The sequence below is a fragment of the Phasianus colchicus genome, chromosome 30 (genome assembly GCF_987193195.1).
Source record: "Phasianus colchicus chromosome 30, bPhaCol1.hap1.1, whole genome shotgun sequence".
NCBI lineage: Eukaryota > Metazoa > Chordata > Aves > Galliformes > Phasianidae > Phasianus > Phasianus colchicus.
In genome coordinates, this window is record NC_143465.1 from 2,790,725 (window position 1) to 2,811,513 (window position 20,789).

At 61.5% G+C, this 20,789-nt stretch overlaps 1 protein-coding gene across 2 annotated transcripts; it reads left to right on the forward strand.

The window, feature by feature from the left end:
- The first annotated feature begins 1,033 nt into the window (after window positions 1-1,033).
- KCNN3 (potassium calcium-activated channel subfamily N member 3) lies at window positions 1,034-20,527 on the forward strand. Of its 2 annotated transcripts, none has more exons than XM_031606433.2 (8): window positions 1,034-1,876; window positions 6,900-6,995; window positions 10,737-11,155; window positions 15,433-15,574; window positions 16,945-17,055; window positions 18,205-18,332; window positions 18,943-19,012; window positions 20,097-20,527. In XM_031606433.2, the coding sequence occupies exons 1-8, from the start codon at window positions 1,124-1,126 to the stop codon at window positions 20,391-20,393; spliced, it is 2,016 nt and encodes a 671-aa protein (XP_031462293.1). In that variant the 5' UTR covers window positions 1,034-1,123; the 3' UTR covers window positions 20,394-20,527. The 2 variants fall into 2 exon arrangements, with proteins under 2 accessions (XP_031462293.1, XP_089983060.1); XM_090126934.1 differs by lacking the exon at window positions 1,034-1,876 and adding an exon at window positions 6,797-6,819.
- Window positions 20,528-20,789: the final 262 nt, after the last annotated feature.

Below are 20,789 nucleotides of genomic sequence, written 5' to 3' on the forward strand. Positions count from 1 at the left end.
GGGTCAGCTCTGCCCTTCTCATGGAACTCTCCACCCGGGGGGGAGGGGTTTTGGGGGTGGGTAAGGTGCATTTAATTCCCGCATCCCGGAGCCGGGTGCCCGCTGGTGTGCTGTCGCACGTTTCCTGCTGCGGATTAATCGCGTCCGAAGCAAACAGCCCCTGCCCAAATGCTGCGTGCATCCAGCTGGGCTCCTGCAGCAGCTGGGCACCGCTCCGGGTTTGGGGAAACAGGGACCCTTTGGGGTCTGCAGAGGGCACAGCGGGGGGATGTGGGGCTGCCGTGAGCCAGCTTGACCCCGCGTCCCGTCCCCCCCCCCATCATTCCTGTGCCCCCATCCCCGCATAGCGCAGGGGGTGACCCGACCCCATCCGGTCTCCACCGGTTCCAGCTGCTGCCGTAATCCCCAACCTCTGTTCGGTGCCCTAAGGAGATTACCGAGCGTTGTAGGGCGGCAGCTGGCGGGGCGGATCCCGGGGGCCACAGGGTCCCCCCTACGGGGGCAACGCGGTCTCCGATGCCCGTCCCGGAGCCCCCCGTAGCGGGGCAGCCCCCGTCGAAGGGCGGTCACCGGGAGGAGCGGCCGCACCCGCAGGCATCGCCCGGTCCCCGCCGCTCCCCGCCCCGACGTGCGCCGCCCGGGGCTCGGCGCCGGCCCGTCGGTGCGAGCGGGGCTCCTCGGGGCGGTCCCGGGACGCTCCGTCTTCACCCGCAGCGCTCCGTCTTCACCCGCTCGCCGCTCCGTTTCCCCCCGGCGGACTACAAGTCCCGTGCGCCCCGCACAGGCGCAGGGGCCGGGGGCGCGGGAGCGGGGCGGGGAATGATGTCAGCCTGCGGGGAGCCCCGGCGCGGCCAATGGCGGGGCGGTGCTGGCGGTGGGGCCGGGCCAGCGGCGGCGGCGGGGGCGGCGGCGGCGGCGAGCGCGCAGCGCCGGAGGGACGCGGCTCCCATTCATGAGCAGCCGCGCGCCCGCCGCCCCGGGGCCGGGGCCGGTGGTGGCGGCGGCGGCGGCGGCGGAGAACGGAGCGGGAGGCGGGCGGCCCGGCCCGGTGCCGGTACCCGGCGGAGCGGCGGCGGCGGCGGCGGCGGGGCAGGTGCGCGGCGGGCGGTGAGGCGGCACCGCCATGGACACGTCGGGGCACTTCCACGATTCGGGCGTGGGGGATCTGGAGGAGGACCCCCGGTGCCCGTGCCCGTCGTCGGGGGACGAGCGGCCGCCGCCGCCGCCGCCGCCCGCCGCGCTGCCGCCGCTCCAGCACAGCCTGTTGCACTCCTCGCCCGGGTCGCTGCGGGCCCCTCCTCCCGCCGCCCCCGCCGCCCTCCACCCTTCCTCCCGCCACGGCAGCCAGCTCAACCTCAGCGACCACTTGGGCGGCCACTCGCCGGGCTCGGCGGTGCCGTCGGGGGGCAAACACCGGCAGCCCAGCCCCCTGGTGCACCGGCGGGACAGCAACCCCTTCACCGAGATCGCCATGAGCTCCTGCAAGTACAGCGGGGGGGTGATGAAGCCCCTCAGCCGGCTCAGTGCCTCCCGCAGGAACCTCATCGAGGCCGAACCCGAAGCTCAGCCCTTACAGCTCTTCGGTGCCGGCGGACCCCCCGAAATCGTCGTTTCGAGGGAGGACAACCACGCGCCCCCCGCCCGGCCCCCCACCCGGCACGGCCCCCGCGCCGACCGCCCGCCCGCCCGCCCCGCACCCGCCGGCTTTGCCAAAGGGCCCAAACGCAAAGCTCAGAACATCGGGTACCGTTTGGGCCACCGGCGCGCGTTGTTCGAGAAGAGGAAGCGGCTGAGCGACTACGCGCTCATCTTCGGAATGTTCGGCATCGTCGTCATGGTCATCGAGACCGAGCTGTCCTGGGGGCTCTACTCCAAGGTATGGGGGGTGGTGGGTCCTGGAAGGGGGGTGGTGGGGTAGTGGGGGATGTTTGGGTCTTGTGTGGTTGGCAGCGGGGATGGTGGGGTCCTGCAGGGTGGGCATTGGGGATGTTGGGGTCCTGTAGGATGGACGCTGGGGTCCTGTAGGGTGGGAACTGGGGATGTTGGGGTACTGTAGGATGAACGCTGGGGATGTTGAGGTCCTGTAGGGTGGGCGTTGGGTGCTGTAGGGTGGGTGTTGGGGTCCTGTAGGGTGGGAACTGGGGATGTTGGGATCCTGTAAGATGAACACTGGGGTCCTGTAGGGTGGGAACTGGGGATGTTGGGGTCCTTTAGGATGAACGCTGGGGTCCTGTAGGGTCTGGAGATGTTGGGGTCCTGTAGGATGAACGTTGGGGATGTTGAGGTCCTGTAGGGTGGGCGTTGGGTCCTGTAGGATGAATGCTGGGATCCTGTAGGGTGGGAACTGGGGATGTTGGGATCCTGTAGGGTGGATGCTGGGGTCCTGTAGGGTGGGAACTGGGGATGTTGGGGTCCCGTAGGGTGGATGCTGGGGTCCTGTAGGGTGGGAACTGGGGATGTTGGGGACCTGTAGGATGAATGTTGGGGATGTTGAAGTTCTGTAGGGTGGGCATTGGGTTCTGTAGGGTGGGCACTGGGATGTTGGGGTCCTGTAGGATGAACGCTGGGGTCCTGTAGGGTGGGAACTGGGGATGTTGGGGTCCTGTAGGATGAATGTTGGGGATGTTGGGTCCTGTAGGGTGGGCGTTGGGTCCTGTAGGGTGGGCACTGGGATCTTGGGGTCCTGTAGGATGAACGTTGGGGATGTTGAGGTCCTGTAGGATGAACGTTGGGGTCCTGTAGGGTGGGAACTGGGGATGTTGGGGTACTGTAGGATGAACACTGGGGATGTTGAGGTCCTGTAGGGTGGGTGTTGGTGTCCTGTAGGGTGGGAACTGGGGATGTTGGGGTCCTTTAGGATGAACGCTGGGGTCCTGTAGGGTCTGGAGATGTTGGGGTCCTGTAGGATGAACGTTGGGGATGTTGAGGTCCTGTAGGGTGGGCGTTGAGGATATTGAGGGCCTATAGGATGAACGTTGGGGTCCTGAAGGGTGGGCATTGGGGATGATGGGTCCTGAAAGGGGGATGGTGGGGGTGTTGGGGTAGTGGGGGATGTTTGGGTCCTGTAGGGTGGGCACTGGGGATGTTGGGGTCCTGTAGGATGAATGTTGGGGTCCTGTAGGGTGGGTGTTGGGGATATTGAGCGCCTATAGGATGAATGTTGGGGTCCTGTAGGGTGGGTGTTGGGATGATGGGTCCTAAAAGGGGGATGTTGGGGGTGTTGGGGTCGTGGGGATTGTTCGGGTCCTGTATGGTTGGCGATGAGTATGTTGGGGTCCTGTAGGGTGGGTGTTGGGAATGTTGGGGTCTTGTAGGATGAATGCTGGGGGTGTTGGGGTCCTGTAGGGTGAGTGTTGAGGACACTGGGTCCTGTAAGATGTATGTTGGGGGCGTTGAGGTCCTGTAGGGTGGGTGTTGGGGATGTTAGTGTCCTGTAAGATGAACGTTGGAGACACTGAGGTCCTGTAAGGTGGGTGCTGGGGATATTGGATGAACGCTGGAGATTTTGGGGTCCTGCAAGGTGGGCAGTGAGGATGTTGCAGTCCTGTAGAGTGAGTGCTGGGGATGTTGGGGTCTTATAAGATGGGCGTTGGGGATGTTGAGGTCCTGTAGGATAGGTGCTGGGGACATTGGGGCCTTGTAGGATGGACGTCGGGTATGTTGGGGTCCTGTAGGGTGGGCACTGGGGACATTGAGTTCTGTAGAGTTGATGCTGAGGACACTGGGGTTCCCATGGGATTGGCATTGGGGTATTGGTGCCCCATATAGTTTGCTTTGGGGCGCTTTGCCCCCTGTGGTGTTGGGAGATTCACTCACGAGGTCATGTTGGGTGTTGGACAGGGTGGATGGTGATGGACCGATCGTTTGGCTTTGGTGGGTGCTGCACCCGTGTGTCCCACGGTGTCAGGAGAGGAAATGGGATTTGTCACTGCTGTGGCTGCTGGATATAGAGGGGAGGGGTCTGCCGGACCCCCGCATCACCAACCCATCTTGTCCCCACCTGCAGCTCCTACCCATAGCCCCCATAAAGGCCCCACGTGTCCCTTTTGGGCAGAGAGGGGACCCGGCTGCATCTCACGGTCTGAGGGTGGGGATGGAGGCCCTGCTGCCAGGTGGGCGCATCCCCAGAGGACGTCCCTGAAATTGGAATGCCTGGTGGTGGGCAGCAGCAAATCCACCTTCCCAAGCCCTCAAAGTGGGGGCTCTGGGGGGGTCTTCATCCCCTCCCATCGTGCAAACACGCAGCTGTGGGGTCCCTGCTGGCCATTCCCATCCTCTCCAGGCATTCCTTGATCAGCCGCGGCGCAGCGGAGCCCTCCATCCTCCTCCACACCCCTTTCTTCCTTTTTTTTTTTTTTTTAATTCTAATTTTTTTTTTTTTTTTTTTGTAATTGCAGGACGGTGTCTTTTATTTATAATTCTCCCCCCCCACACACCCCTTTCAGCTCTGCTCCCTGGCTGTGCTCGTTGGCAGCGATATGAATAACTCTTTGTATAGACATCTGTCATGTTATTTATACCTATCCATGAGGGGAAGGGAACAGGCACGGCGCTGCGTGGCACCCATGGGCGTCCGTGGGACAGCGCTGGGGGCGGGGGTTCGGGGGACGCCGGGGGTCCCCGTGTGGCGGTGCCACGTGTGGAGGGGACGGAGCGGTGTGGGAAGGGGCCGCGCTGCCCCCCGCCGCCGTCATTCAGCAGCGCGGGCAGAGGGGGCGATGGGGCCGGGAGGAGGAGAGGGAGGAGGAGGTGGGGATGTGTCTGGGAGTCCCGTGGGCGCGGGGGACCCTCCGTTGTTCCTATGGAGGTGAGACGGGGCGTGGGGACCCCGGTGATGCTGAGGGGCACCGGGTCCTTCTCGGCACCCAACCGCAACGCCTCGCAGGGAAGGAGGAGGATGCGTTTCTCCACCTCCGGAGCCTCTCCCGCGGGTGTTCCGCTTGTAGGAACGGCGCTGAGGTGCTGTTCGCCCCCCTCTGCCCACCACCACCTGCGGAGCCGCAGTGCCCACGGCCGCCGCGCCGCCCGCGGTGTGAACCGGGGGAGACCCTCCCGTGAGTCAGCGCTGCCCCCGCCGGTGCTCGGGGTGCAGGCGGGGACGGAGGAGGGTCGGGGTCACCATGAGCTGATGCACCCTGAGGCGCTCCCCGCACGGATCCAGGCCTCTATAAATACCCCCCCAGCCCCCTCCGTTGGGAAACCGGAGCTCGCAGCGAAGCCGTGGCCGTGCCCGAGGAGCGGGGCCGGCAGCTGTTGCGTGGATGGGGATTTCGGTGCCGCCGGCCCTGGCCCAGCTCCAGCGCGGCCCCATTAGAGATGCCATGCGCTCCTTGGGGCTGGGGCAGGACCCCGGCGGGGTGCAGCCGCGCTCTGCTCTCTGCCCACCCTTTTGGGGACGGTCGGGGGCACGTGAATGGCACACGGTGTGAGGGGGTCCCTCGTGGCACTGCGGTGTCGGTGCCTCCCAGATGAGGTCTCGGTGCCCCACGGTGTTGTTTATGGGAGCCAACGGCAGCTCTTCCTGCTGCGTTCCTCTGTGACCAGAGCTGGGTTCCGGCGGTGCTGTGCGGCCACATTGTGCCAACCTGCCCCATAGCCATACAGAAGGGCTGCCAACCTGCCCCATAGCCGTGCCAGGGGGGCTGCCAACCTGCACCATAGCCGTGCCAGGGGGGTCTGCCATCCTGCCCTATAGGCACAACTTGAGGGTCTGCCCCTTGCGCTGCACCTTTGAAGCTCTGCCGTGGGGACATTCGGTGCTGGCACCCGTCTGCCTGTGTGCTCACCCATAGGGTGTCCCCACGGAGGTGACACGGGGTCGGTGCTGGCAGCCAGCAGAGGAGGGATGCACCGGGCATGGGATTTTCCCATCTGCCACCCATCCTGGGTTGGCACATGGTTCCGTGCACGGCGCCGCGTGCCAGGACCCCCATCGGGGAACATCGGAGCATCCCCCGGTTGTGGGGTGGGGTGATGCCAGAGCTCTGCAGCCACGCTGGCAGCGGGAGGGTTAAAGATGTCTAGACGGCGACTGAGATTGGCCCTAAAAGATGCCAGATCCGTTGCGGGAGTGACATCTCTGCAATTAATCCCGGTCTTCCCCCAGGCACCGCTTCACTATAAATAGCCGCGGTGCTGCCGGAGCGCTCGGGGTCCCAAAGCCTCGGGGTCCGGCGTGGGTCCCTTGTCACAGGGCAGGGCGGGAGCTTCGAGGGAGGAGTGTGTGTGTGTGTGTGGGGGGGGGGTCCTTGGCACGAGCCCTCCCTGGGGGCCACCTATTAATAGCGTTGTTTGGTCCCGGCACTTCTCTCAACACGGCCATTATGTGCAGACAATTGCACGGCGGGTGCCAAGTGCTGGAGCCGCTCACAATGCGCGGCCGGAGCGCCCCGTGCCGCCTCTGCTCGGGGAAACGTTGCCCTAAATAATCCCACGGAGGTTGGAAAAGCCCCACGGAGGGGGTGATGGGATGGGGGAAGGAGGTGGTGCTGTGTCATGAGCGCACCGGGTCTCAGCACGGTGATGAGATGGGTGCTGCTGTCCGTCCTGCTGTCCCTCTCTGTGCCACCATTGTGTCAGTGCTGGGGTTGAGCGAAGGGCTCCCTGCGACCAAATAGGGTCTGGGGTCTTACACGGGGAAAACGAACTCAACCCCTCCCCCATAGGGACCTGTGGGAGGTGGGGTGCGTTTTGCTGGAGTCACCACTGAATCAGGGGTTAATTTACATAGAGCTAATTAGCAGGAGGGTCTTAATTGGCTCACCCATCAGAGTGCCATACTGCTGGGCTGGGTGTGGGTGTCTCGCTGCGAGGAGGGCGGTGGGTTCAGTAAATGGACCACGGAGGTCCCTCGGTTCCATTCCCATCGCTGACCCAGCTCCCCTCCTCTTTTCCCGCAGGACTCCATGTTCTCCCTGGCCCTGAAATGCCTTATCAGCCTCTCCACCGTCATCCTGCTGGGGCTCATCATCGCCTACCACACGCGGGAGGTGCAGGTATGTCCGAGGACTCATCCCCAAAGGGTCCACGTGTGCTCTGGAAGCGGGGATGTCCGCTGCCTTCCCCCCCCCCCCCCGCCCCCATCCCACCCCTCTCAAGGGGACAAACGGCTGCAGGAGCGATGAGTTCCATCCTTCTCACCCCCTCACGCTCCCCTCCGGCGGCTGCGAGCCGCAGGTTTTTCACCTCTCCATGTTTGTAGGACAGGGAGGGTCCCGCATTTCTCCTCTTTCACCGCACGGCCGCTCTGCCAAGGAAAGCTGTGAAATACTTTCCTAATCACGCTGCCCATTCTCTTCCTCTCTGCCCTCTTCGGCTTTGCGGGGAGATAAAGGCCCGCTCCGATGCCAGCGTTTTGGGGCAGCGGGGGGTCGGGCGCAGCGTGCAGACCGCGCCCTGAGTCTGGGGGCGTCCCCCAGTGCGACCCTGACCCAACACCGCTGTCCCCACGGCACCCATCTCTCGGGAGCAGCCAAGGAAAGGCGCGGGAGCAGCCGCCTTCCTGCCGGGCCCGTGGCCAAACCGGGGCTGTGGTCACCGAGCAGCGATGCCGGGAGTTGCCGGCGTCATTCCGCACCCACCGGGGGGACACCGGGAGCGCCGAGCCCCTCCTCCTGCGCTGCGTTCCGTGCGCGCCGTCAGGGCTGAGCTCCCCAGCGCAGAGCCGCGCAGGAGATCTCTGCCCCTTCTACGGTCGAAGAGCCGCTCAGAACAAATATTTGAGAAGCTGCGCTGTGCTGCAATAATATTTACCCCTCAGGGTCGCTGTGTTTGTGCCCGGCCGGGCTGAACCCGGCTCGCCGCCGCTTCCTCCCGCTTCTTGTTCTCGGTTCTGTCCTCCCGTCCCGGCTGAGCCCCGCTCAGCGCGCAGGGCAGGGCGGCTCAAATCGGCCGAAACGTCGCGATTTGGGGCCGTGAAACCGAAGCACCCCCAGCACGGAGGTGTCCCACCCCCAACTTTGCCTCCCCCGCTTCCTTCCACCCCTCCCCGTGGGCTCTCTGATGTCTCCGCATCCTCACGGCTCCTCCAATGCGCAGCCACGCGGCTTCAGTAGCCGATGTTTTGGTGGCAATTAGCGGCGTGCGCTCATTTCCTCACTGCCCTCCCTTCCCCCGACCCCTAAAAACATGTGGGGTCCGGCACTCGCGGGCTGGTGGAGGAGAGGAGATGGGTTTGAGTCCGTTTGGTCCCACAAATCCGCGCCGGCTGTTGGTGGCCCTATTATCTTTTAGGTGCTTATAAAGGGATTGCTGCTAATCCGTCCGTGATCTCGGCGGGGATGGATGTGGGGCCGCCAGAGCCATAAATCCTCAGCCACCGCTCCTCCCCACCTGCGGGAAGGGCTCAGCTGCTTCCCCGGGTGTTAATTGCGTTAATTGCTAGCTCCCTGAGGATGTTCCGGCTCTCTATTTGCCATGTGGGGCAGCTCTGTTGAGGGGGGTTCCGTGGGGCAGCGTCTTGCTGGGATTCCATAGGGCTGCAGGGTGGTTTTTGGGGCTGAAGGGATCCATCCATCCCCGACCCTGCAGTGGGCACCTGCTGCTGTGCCCTCTGGGTGCAGGACCTCCCCTCATCCCGTTGCTGCCGTGAATTTGGGAGAGAGAACTTGAGGCTGTTTTAGGATTCGTTGGACGGGATGTCCTGGGAAGGTGTCCTTAGAGACAAAGGAGTGGAGGAAAGCTGGCTGCTCATTCAGGATGCCTTTCTGAGAGCACAAGGGCGCTCTGTCCCTCTCAATAAGAGTGCGGGAAGGGGAGGCAGGAGACCAGCATGGCTTGGCAAGGACCTGCTGGTCACACTGAGGGAGAAGAAGGGATGGTGGAAACAAGGATGTGTCACCTGGGGAGAATTCGTCACTCCCATTGACAAGAAAGGGAAGAAGGAGGATAAGTGGAACTCCAGGCTGGTGAGCATCACCTCTGAGCCTGGGAAGATCATGGAGCAGATCCTCCTGGAAGACAAATTAAGGCACAAATTAAGGGTGAGCGGGTGATCCCAGGCAGCCAGCATGGCTTCACCGAGGGAAGGTCGTGCCTGACCCATCTGGTGGCTGTAAGCTCAAGGAGGGGATGGCTTAGATTGGGAAGTTCTTTGCACAAACTGGTTCTGGAACAGGTTCTGTCCCTGGAGGTGTTCAGGACCAGGTTGGATGGGACCTTGAGTTAGTGCCAGATCTGAAGGTTGGTGGCCCTGCCTGTGATGGGGGGGGTTGGAACTCAGTGATCCTTATGGTCCCTTCCAACCCAAGCTGTTCTATGAAGCTGGGGATACCCGGGTACCGCCGGACTGTGCCGAGGTTTCCATGGAAACCCCACGCAGCCGTGAGCTGTCAGTGCTGGAGGGGGGGGCAGGGGCTTTGCCAAAGGGGCCCCCCTCCCCATCCCAACGCCCTTTTGCCCAGTGTGCTGCCAAAAGGCCCTCCTGCCTCTTTCCTCTCGCTAATTTGTTTATTTTTAACACCCTTTTCCAGGAAGGAATGGGCTGTCAGCTCGTTAAATGCCTGAGGATCTCCCCTGACAGCTTGGAGCGTTTTTATAAACAATTTCTCCAACAAAGCAGCTCAAAGGAGCGGAGCTTTCCCAACACAGGGAGGTGGCCGGGACGCGCTGTGTGCGTCAGCCCCTTGGGATGGCTGGGGGAGACGGCTCCGTGTGCTGCCTGTGTGACACAGCACTGTCCTGGGGTCCCACTGCTGCTCCCACCCTGGGGACGTGACCTCTGTGTCCCCTTTGGGTCCATCTCCAGCGGTGTCTTTGCAGAGTGCTGTTCACAGAAAGTCCCTGCTGGTGTAGGGGACAGCACTGATGCTTCTTGGTGCGCTCCGTGCGAAGCAAAGAGTGGTGGGAGCACATCCTGCCCCCTTGGGGGGGGGTTCTGTGCAGACCCCATTGCAGCTCAGACCCCACTGCAGCGCTCGGAGGAGCGGCTTTGCCCAGGATGAACCTGCACGTTGCCATGACAACGCTGCATCCATCGCTGCCTTCCTCCCAAAAAGTCGCCCTCCGGGTGCAGCTGGGAGCGGTCGCACGACGGTGACACAGCTGCTGTGTCAGAGGTGCCCCGTAGGGTGGGAGAAGGGGCCGTCCTGTGTGCCCTGGGAGTGAGCTGGAAGGAACCTGAGGCTTTTGAGTGTCCCCAGTGCCACCGCCATGTCCCCGCTGTCCCCATCCCCATCCATCCCTGTTCCTCTGGGGGCATTCCCCTCATGCCAGTGGAGCTGTGTGATGTGGGTCCCTTCCATGCCTGTCCCCTCAGTGCTGATGGGATGATGCAGGGGGATGCCCAGGGACCCCAGTAACCATGGGGTGCCATAGGGCCACTGATAATCACAGGATGTCATATGGCCAACAGTAACCATGAGATCCCATAGGGCCAGCAGTAACCATGGATGCCATAGGGCCACTGATAACCACAGGATGCCATATGGCCACAAGTAACCATGGATGCCATAGGGCCACCAGTAACCACAGGATGCCATATGGCCACCAGTAACCATGAGATCCCATAGGGCCACCAGTAACCATGGATGCCATAGGGCCACCAGTAACCACAGGATGCCATATGGCCAACAGTAACCATGGATGCCATAGGGCCACCAATAACCACTGGATGCCACATGGCCACCAGTAACCATGAGATCCCATTGGGCCACCAGTAACCATGGATGCCATAGGGCCACCAATAACCACAGCATGCCCCATGGCTGCCCATAACCACGTGCTTTCCCTCCTGGCAGCTCTTTGTGATCGACAACGGTGCCGATGACTGGCGGATCGCCATGACGTACGAGCGCATCCTCTACATCAGCCTGGAGATGCTGGTTTGTGCCATTCACCCCATCCCTGGGGAGTACAAATTTTTCTGGACCGCACGCTTGGCGTTCTCCTACACTCCCTCTCGGGCAGAGGCGGACGTGGACATCATCTTGTCCATCCCCATGTTCTTGAGGCTGTACCTGATTGCACGTGTCATGCTGCTGCACAGCAAGCTCTTCACCGACGCCTCGTCGCGCAGCATCGGTGCGCTCAACAAGATCAACTTCAACACTCGTTTTGTCATGAAAACCCTCATGACCATTTGCCCCGGGACGGTGCTGCTGGTGTTCAGCATCTCCCTCTGGATCATCGCTGCCTGGACGGTGCGGGTGTGTGAGAGGTGAGGTGTGGGGATGGGGGGCGTCTGGGGAGGTGTTTGTGGGGATGGTGATGGGGATTGGGGACATGCAGGAGGTGCCATAGGGATGGCAATGAGGATTGGGGCATCCAGGAGGTGTTGTGGGGATGGTGATGGGGATTGGGGACACCCAGGACATGCCATGGAGGTGGTGATGGGGATTGGGACACCCAGGAGGTGTTGTGGGGATGACGATGGAGACTGGGGCATCCAGGAGGTGCCATGGGGATGGCAGTGATGATTATGGACACTCAGAAGGTGCCATGGGGATGGTGATGGGGATTGGGGTCACCCAGGAGGTGTTGTGGGGATGGTGATGGGGATTGGGGACACCCAGAAGGTGTTGTGGGGATGGTGATGGGGATTGGAACATCCAGAACATGCAATGGAGGTGGTGATGGGGACTGGGGATACCCAGGAGGTGTTGTAGGGATGGTGACAGGGATTGGGGCACCAGGAGGTGCCATGGAGGTGGTGCTGGGGATTGAGACACCCAGGAGGTGTTGTGGGGATGGCAATGGAGACTGGGGCACCTAGGAGGTGCCATGGAAGTGATGATGGGGATTGGGACACCCAGGAGGTGCCATGGAGACGTCATTGAGAGTTAGGGACGCTCAGAAGGTGCCATGGAGATGGTGATGGGGATTAGGGACACCCAAGAGGCACCATGGGGATGGTGATGGAGACTGGGATGCCCAGGAGGTGCCCTTGGGATGGCAATGGGGCGGTGTGGGGTTTTGATGGGTGCAGAGGGGATTTGTACAGGGAGAGGTGCAGCTTGGCTGTCTGTGAGTGCCATGACAACACGGTGCTTCCAAACCTACTGCTGGATGGCAGCACGGTGCTCAGCGCTGGCGTTGCTGTGGCGACCGGTGCCAGCAGGTACCACGATGCACCGGCAGCGTCCCCATGGTACCGGGGTGGTACTGGGGCTGTCCCAGTGCCCCAGTTGCTTTGAGCAGTTCTTCCCCCATGCAATGTGCCCGGTAGCCTGGGACAGAGATGGGGCTGTTCCAGTAGCCATGTGGGATGCAGAGCCACGAGCAGAGCAGCTCTGCTGGACGCTCTGTCCCCATCCCTGCTGGCGGTGCCCATTGGGATCGCATCCCTGAGGAGGATGGAGATGGGGCTGTCTGTGGGAGAGCACTCAAGAAGACAAATGCACGTTATGATTTGCTTTAAGTGGATTAGCTCAATCGCATGAAATCCCTTTAAGTCTCTGCTGTGGGATGATGCCAGGCTCAGTGATGCGGGGTCGGGTCACCCCATCCATCCCCTCCTCCTCCTCCTCCCCTCGGTGTCACCACGCGATCCCATCCATGTCCCCAGAGCATCTCTGAGTGGCATGGAAACACTCTGGGGTTGTGGGAGCTCTTCCAGACAGTGCTGCTCTTCCTGCTCCTCCTAATGAGGTCTTTAGAACGGGGTGGAGAGCTCTGTGCCCTCATTGCATCAGGGGGTCCTTCTTTGTACCTCCTGAAAAGGAGCAGGCGGGTGGGTGGGGGGCTTCTGGGGGGGGGTTTTGCACCGAAGGGGCTCTGGCTGGAAGCATGGTTATAAAGATGGATAAATGGATATAAAGAACAGGTTAGAGGTGGAGAGTGGGAATGATGCAGGAGAACTGCTGCGGAGTGGGGGCATGCAGGGCGTGGGGATGTGCAGGGAATGGGGTCACAGAGGGATGAATGGGGTCATGCAGAGAGTAGGAACACGCAGAGAGCAGGGACATGCAATGTCCCTGCAGCACACAGAGGCCCTGAGTGCTGGCCCAGTGTGACAGCAGGACCCTCGTGCCCACCCCACAGCAACGTGCATGCAGGGAGGAGATGCATCCCCACGTCCCCACCCTGGCAGCCCAGTGGGCTCCGTCCCCTGTAGTGCACCCCCAGGATGGTGGCACTATTTGGGCACATTCCCGAGGCTGTGGCATCGCTCCAGGCGCCGTCTCCCCTCCTCCATGCCCCCCCCTCCGGGTGCCACATCCCTCCGGAGGCAGTGAGTCTCTTAGCAACCCTCACCCCACCGCTGCCTGCGGTGCTGCCTGCACTGCTGCGCTGCCCGCGGCCGGCACACGTGTGCATGCACGTGCGTGCAGCCTGCTCCCCTCCTGCATTTTGCACCAGGGGGGGTTGCATTTTGCACCAGAGCTGTTTGCATTTTGCACCGAGGGGGGGGGCAGTTGCGTTTTCCACTGGGGTTGTTTCAATTTTGTACCTGTGGGTGATTGCATCTCGCACCAGAGATGTTTCCATTTTGCACTGGAGGGAGCAGTTGCATTTTTTACCTGGGATGCTTTCATTTTGCACTGGTGGTGTTATCCATTTTGCACCATGGACGCTTGCATTTTGCACTGGTGGGCTTTGCATTTTGCACCAGAGATGCCTGCATTTTGCACTGGTGGGGTTTGCATTTTGCATCAGGGGCGCCTGCATTTTGCACTGGTGGGGTTTGCATTTTGCATCAGGGGCGCCTGCATTTTGCACCAGGGGCGCTTCCATTTTGCACCAGGAACAGTTGGATTTTGCACCGGTAGCAGTTGCATTTTGCACCAGGGACACTTGCATTTTGTACTGGCGGGCTTTGCATTTTGCACCAGGGACACTTGCATTTTGTACTGGTGGGCTTTGCATTTTGCACCAGGGAAACTTGCTTTATGCACCGGTAGCAGTTGCATTTTGCACCAGGGACGCTTGCATTTTGCACCGGCGAGCTTTGCATTTCACACCAGGGATGCTCTGCATTTTGCATTGGCCGTTTGCACGCTGGACTTCCTGCCCTCTCCCAAACCCACAGCCAAGCACGTGCTGCTGCAGCATCCTCGTGCCGCGACGCTCTGCTCCCAGCCGGGGTGATGCTCTTTCCGGGGAGAGCAGACGAGGGGGTGACAGAAAGCAGCTCTTGGGTCTAAACAATTGCATCAGCCCTTGGCGTGTGCAGCCGCCCCTCTTCCTGCTCACGCCGTGCTGGTGCCAACTGCTCCTGTTTATGAGCTCCGAGTGCTTCTGGGAAGGGAAAGCAACGCTCCATCCTGGGGCTCTGCAGCCCTTCGTTCGCATCCCTTTTGCACCCCGAGTCCTTTGGGGGCTGTGGGGTGGGTGCGTGCATGCGTGGTGAGGGGTTTGGGTGAGTTTGGTGCGGGGGAGAGGGTGAAAATGTCCCAAATTTGGAGGGGGATTCATTGCAGGGTCACGGTGTGGCCGTGCTCTGCAGTTCTGTGCTGATCCGTTGGGGTCTCCAATTACTTGGGGGGGGGGATGGGGGGAGGGATGGAGAGAAAAACAAAATGCAGAAAGAGGAGAAAACCCAACTGTTGGGCGAGTTACGAGCTGCGAGGCTTGGATGAATCGATTTGCAGGGAATTGCCAACAGCTCCATCTGTTTTTCCTCTAATGATTTCGCGAGGAGGTTGAGAGGAACCTGCTGCGGAGGGGGGGGGGGGGATGAAGGAGGCAGGGCTCAGCAATGGGGTGATGTGGGGTGCAGTGCCCACCCAGGGGGGCTTCAGGCAGCTCCTGGTCCTATAGAGGAGGAAGTAGGGCTGTGGGATGCGATGGGGCTGCTTGGGGGTTTGCAGCATCCCTGGATCTGGGGGTGCTCTGGCAGCCAGGAGCTGCTGTGAGGTGGGGGGGGACAGAAACTGAGGGGCACGTGGACATCGGGGGGATGGAGTCCCTCCCTTTGTGGGGCTGGTGGTTCTCAGGGTGGAGAGCTTGGGGTTGTTTCAAGCAAAGCTCCTGCTGAGTGCATCCTACCTTTGCACCGTGCTGCCATCCCAAATGTGGGTCCCATTGGTGCTGCTCAGCCCTATGCCCCCTGACTGTGAGTTCTGTGTATCCCAACCCCATGGGTCTGGGGGGGGCTCCTGTCCACCCCCACCCACCCTCCTGCAGCCCCACATCTGTTTCTGCCATCAGCCACGTGGCACTGGGGGGGGGTCAAGGGGGAGTTGTGGGGGGGACCACGCCATGGTGACAGCTCTGACCGAAAGCAGAAGCCCTCACTGCTGGATTTTTGTTTTGTTTGGTTTTCCTCTGATTTTTTGTGCTGGAAATTGTGCAATCTCTGTGGGTTTGGGGCGTCCCTCTGCGTCGTTCGTCTTCATCTCCTTTGCTTTGCACAATGCAGGAGGAGCCCCACACCCGGTCTCTATTGGGACCATCCCCTGTGCCAGCACTCCCCACGGTCCCCAGGTGCTGCCCCAACCCCGTTCCCAGCTGTGACATTCACACCTTTGTCCCCCCTCCCATATACACACACAGGTACCACGACCAGCAGGACGTGACCAGCAACTTCCTGGGTGCCATGTGGCTCATCTCCATCACCTTCCTCTCCATCGGGTATGGGGACATGGTGCCGCACACCTACTGTGGGAAGGGGGTCTGTCTGCTCACCGGCATCATGGTAAGCATTGAGATGGGGGCAGTGGGGTGCTTTAGGGACCGGCATCCTCCGTGCTCTGTCTGAGCATTGATGTCTTGCAGTCTGAAAGCTGCCGGAGCTTTCCTTGCTGTTGATTTGTAGGGTTTGGGGTGAATTTGGTTTGAGGGAAGGGGCGGGCAGCCCGTAGCTGCATGGTGATGGCCTCGTCCAAAGGAAGCAGCAGATGTGGGGACCAGCAGCCCCGTGCATCCCTTGGCCGCCGGTCTGACTTCCATCACACCGAGCGATCCCAACTGCTGCAGCATCCCACAGGGAGTGGGGACAGCTGGGAGAGCTCCCACCCACAGCACTGACCTGCAGGACCCCATCTACCTGCTCCAAGGGGCCGTGAGCCGGCCTGGCTTGCACAGCTGTGCAGCTGGGGACGGCTGCTCCGTGGCTTTGCACTGCTGTCCCCATCCTCCACGGCACGTGGCGTTGCCACGGCTGAAAAATCCACGCTGGGTTGAGGTCTTGGGGCTCCCACCTCACCAGCAGATATTGTGAATTGTGGTACCATGCAGCATCCTGGAAATGGGACACGGGTGGTGTCCCATTGGGATTGGGGTGCCATTGGGGGTGCCACCCTGCCAAGCAATAGTAGCATGCTGGGGCTGTCCAAAAAGCAGCATTAGGGTGGCTGTGCTGCTGGCAGAGGGAAGGGTGATGAAAGCCGAGAGTGCATGCTGGGAGCTGCGGGGATGCGAAAGGACTCAGCTCAGCCTCATGATGTTAATTAATGACTCTTTAATAAATAAAGGATTGCGTGCCAGGGTCATGGGCCCCTGCCAGAGCTGCGGGGAGGGGGAGCGGCGCGGGCAGAGCCAGGTGGCACAGAGCCCTGGAGGAGCGGGGTCCCCTGCCTGGCACCTTCCGTTCCCAAACGCGCACCGGATCTGGTGCTCATTGCCAAGACGAAGCCACGCCAGCTGCCACTGCCTGTGGGCAAAGGGGGGTCCGGCCCCATCCCATCACTGCTCCTCTGTGGGTTCTCAGTATCTCCCTTCTGCCTGGATTCCCCATGGGTTCCCTGTCCCGTGAGGACACGCGGTGCTGGGATGGGCGTCAGGGAGCGCTGACTTTGTCAATCAGCCTCATTAATTATAGGGAGCTCTGGCAGCTGCTCAAGGCCGTGGTGGGAGGGCGAATGCTGCTGTAAACCCGGGTTAAACTGGGTTGCCCACGTCAAGATAGCGGGGTTTGTGCAACCTGTGGGTGGGGACATGCGGTGCATCCACTAATTGGGGTTTGCATGTGGTTCCTTGATCCTTGGGGGTGGGAATGGAGGGGGTGCAGGTGATCCCCGTCCCCAAGTGACATCCCCATGTCCCCCCATCCTGCTGTCCCTGCAGGGCGCTGGTTGCACAGCCCTGGTGGTGGCCGTGGTGGCCCGAAAGCTGGAGCTCACCAAAGCTGAGAAACACGTCCACAACTTCATGATGGACACGCAGCTGACCAAGAGGGTAAGGGCAAGGGGAGGGCTGCAGCATCCCTGGGGTCCCATTGGAGCATGGTGCTGAGTGCAAAACATGCTGAAGCATTAAGGTAAAAGCAGAGAGCATCGGCCCTCTGCTTTGTTTTGCAGCTCTTTGTGAAATGCAGAGAGTGCAGCCGCACCCAGGGCAGGAAATGCACATATTTTCTCCTTCCCTCTGGAGGAGATGGACCATCTTCTCTGGTGGAACATGAGCTCACTCGTCTCGGTGTTGGGGTTTCGGTGATTCAGCAGCTCTGTGCTGCAGATGAGTGCTGTGCTGTGGTACTGCTGTGTGCTCCATCCCAGATGGCCAGCTTCATCCCCTGGAACCCCTTGGAGCTGTGTGGGTCTGTGGGTGCTGTCCCAGACCCCAGCATGGCAGCGGGATGGGGCTGTGGGACACCCAGGTCACATCCAATGTGAGCAAAGCATCAGGGTTTCAAGTTTAGGCGTCTCCTTGCAGAATAACCCCACTTCCCCCAGGGAGCTGAGTCCCAAACTGGTTCCATTTGCACCATGCATCAATGTCACTTCAGGTGATGCAGGTGGCACAAGGTCAGACAACACGTCCTTGCCACATGTGCTCAGAGGAGAAGAGCTCTGCTTGCAACCCAGCAGTACTGGAGGGACTCTCAGCGCCCATTTGGGGTCACTTTTGGCACAAGGGATGGACGGAGTGAGGGGCAGTCGGGCAGAGGCGGGTTGAGGAACACAGGGGCACTATGAGCCCTCATCCAGCTCCAAGGGGTGCAGGTGGGGCATCTCCAGAGGGCAAAGTGGGTGAGGAGCCCCATGGTTGGAGCACATTTCCCCAAAGCGTTAGAGAGGGGTGGGGATGGTGATGGGGTGGGGATGCTGATGGGGATGGGGATGGGGTGGGGATGCTGATGAGGATGCGGATGGGGATGGGGATGCAGCAGGACTAGGGCCATTGCTCTGCCTGGAGCACTCCATCCCTGCCTTGCATGACCCCACACACGTCCGATGAGGCACATGGAGCTCCCAGCTGGGACAAGTCAGCTCCTGTGATCCCAACCAGCAGCGCCCAGCGGGGCCAGAGCGCTGTTTCCGTGCAATAATTCGTCCCACGCGCTGCAGCAGATGGGGCTGCTGACCCGATGCCCTTCTCTTACAGATCAAGAACGCGGCGGCCAACGTCCTGCGGGAGACGTGGCTCATCTACAAGCACACCAAGCTGCTGAAAAAGATAGACCACGCCAAAGTCCGGAAGCACCAGAGGAAGTTCCTACAAGCCATTCATCAGTAAGTGGGGAGCCGTGGGGTGCTGCCATGGGGGGGAGGGGGTTCTGAGCCTGGGGAGGGGGCCCTTTGGGATCTCACAGTGATTGGGAGAGCTGAGGATAGGGAGGGGATCCCTCTGATATCCCACTGTGATGGGGAGGGCTGAGCCTGGGGAGGGGGGCCCACTGGGATCCCACAGTGACTGGGAGAGCTGAGATTGGGGAGGGGGTCTGTCTGATATCCCAATGTGATGAAGAAGGCTGAGCCTGGAAAGGGGTTTCCTCTGGAATCCCATGGTGATGAAGAGGGCAGGGCCTTGGGAGGGTCCTCTGGGATCCCATGGCAATGAGGAGGGCTGGGCCTGGGGAGGGGGGTCCCTCTGGGATCCCATGGCAATGAGGAGAGCTGGGCCTGGGGAAGGGGGTCCCTCTGGGATCCCATGGCAATGACGAGGGCTGGGTCTGGGGAAGGGGGTCCCTCTGGGATCCCATGGCAATGAGGAGGGCTGAGCACGGGGAGGGGGTCCCAGCCCATCCACAGGATGGCTCTCCGTTTCCTAGTAACGGGAAGGTCTCTGCAGCATTTTGTAGTTGGGAAGAGTGGTGCATGGCATTGCTCTCCCCCTCCCCAGGTTGCGCAGTGTGAAGATGGAGCAGCGGAAGCTGAGCGACCAGGCCAACACGCTGGTCGACCTCTCGAAGGCAAGTCCTCCCATAACCCTATGGCCTCGTGTTCTTCTTCCCTTGGAACACCCGAGGCAGAACCTGGCTGACCGCAGCGCTCCGGCTCCTGAGCTGTCAGTGTGAACATCTCACAGCCCCTGCGCGTAGAACAGAGCGCACCACGAGTGGGGACGGGGGGGTCACCCCATTTCCAATAGAGCTCCACGCTCACCGCCCCATAGGAAGGCTGCACGGCCCAGCTGGGGATGCTCAGGGCTCAGCAGCCCCCAGGTTTCATCATTCCCATCTCCTCGCAGTGGAAATCAGGCGCGCCAAGCGCCGGTCCCAGCACAGGGGGGTCAGATGTGCACCGGGTGTGCGATGTCTGCTGTGCTGTGCAGCATCCCAGCGGCCCCAGTGCGCCCACCCCTCATCCTGGGCTGGGGAGGGGGGGAAGGGATGCAGCTGGCACTGCTGGTAGGAAGGAGTTAAAGCGATAGGGATTATCTGGAGTGCGGCTCCCAGATGGCCAAGCATCCTCTGGGGCCCCATCCCCACCAGCTGGCTGCAAGCAGTCCCCTCCATGTTCTGCTATGGGGGCAGCTCTGTCCCAGGGGCTCTGTGGGAGGGTGTGAGCTTAGCAATGGGGCTGGAGTGGGTGAGAGCAGCCCGGGAACGGCACAGAGGAGCCCCACTAATAATTTTGCTGGGGCACAGATGGGAGCAGAGGCTGCAGAGTGTTGCAAAGCTGCAGCAGCCCCTCCGTGAGCCGCCCTGCCATCAGCTGCCGCTGTGTGAGGCTGAAGGCTCCATGCAGGGCATGAGCTGGCAGCACTGCTGCACGGCTGTCCCTGTCTTCATCCCCTCCACTTGCTCCTACTTCCCTGTATTGTGCTGAGCTCGCAGAGCCCCGGGGCTGCCTGATGAGAGCTGACAGCAGCAGGCTCTGAGTTGCAGAGCAGGCGAAACCTCTGGGTTGCAGAGCGGGTGCAACTTCCAGCTGCGATGGCTCAGGAGCAGAACTTTCAGCCCAATGAAGGGTCGGGGGCTGCACATCTGCATGGGGTGGGGTGGGGGCTCCAAGTTGGAATCGTTGATCCAACCCCTTTCCTTCCCTCCGTAGATGCAGAACGTGATGTACGACCTCATCACCGAGCTCAACGACCGCAGCGAGGACCTGGAGAAGCAGCTCGGCAGCCTGGAATCCAAACTGGAGCAGCTGAGCGCCAGCTTCAACTCACTGCCTCTGCTGCTGGCCGACATGCTGCGCCAGCAGCACCAGCGCCTGCTCGCCGCCGTGGTGGAGGCTCGGGCCGTTGCCGTGCCTGCCGGCACCCCGCAGACCCCTCTATCCGAGAGCCCCATCGGGGTCAGCTCCACCTCCTTCCCCACCCCGTACACCAGCTCCAGCAGCTGCTAAAAGCGCAGAGCAAAGCCCCCTCCTGGCGCTCCGTGGACACGAGGAGAGCTGGCGGCGGCCCCGAGGACTCGGTGTTCCCTCTGGGAACGGTGTTGGAGCGGTGATGCCTTGGGATGGACATCTCCCCCCTTCTCCCCTCCCCCCCAAACCCGCTCCTTTTCCCCCCCCCCCGTTTCGGTGCCTCTACTCGTGGTGAAGGAAGGGGACGGAGGCGACGCTTCGCGCCGCGGCGCTCGGTGGAGGACAGGAATCCACGCTCAATCTCAGGTCTTCACATTGAAAACAAAACAAAACGAACACAAACCAGTCGGAAGCACTGAAGCGACGGAGACACCGGAGGGAGAATCGCACCGTGTGGAGCTCGGGGCCACGGGGGGGGGGGGGGGGGGGCACAGG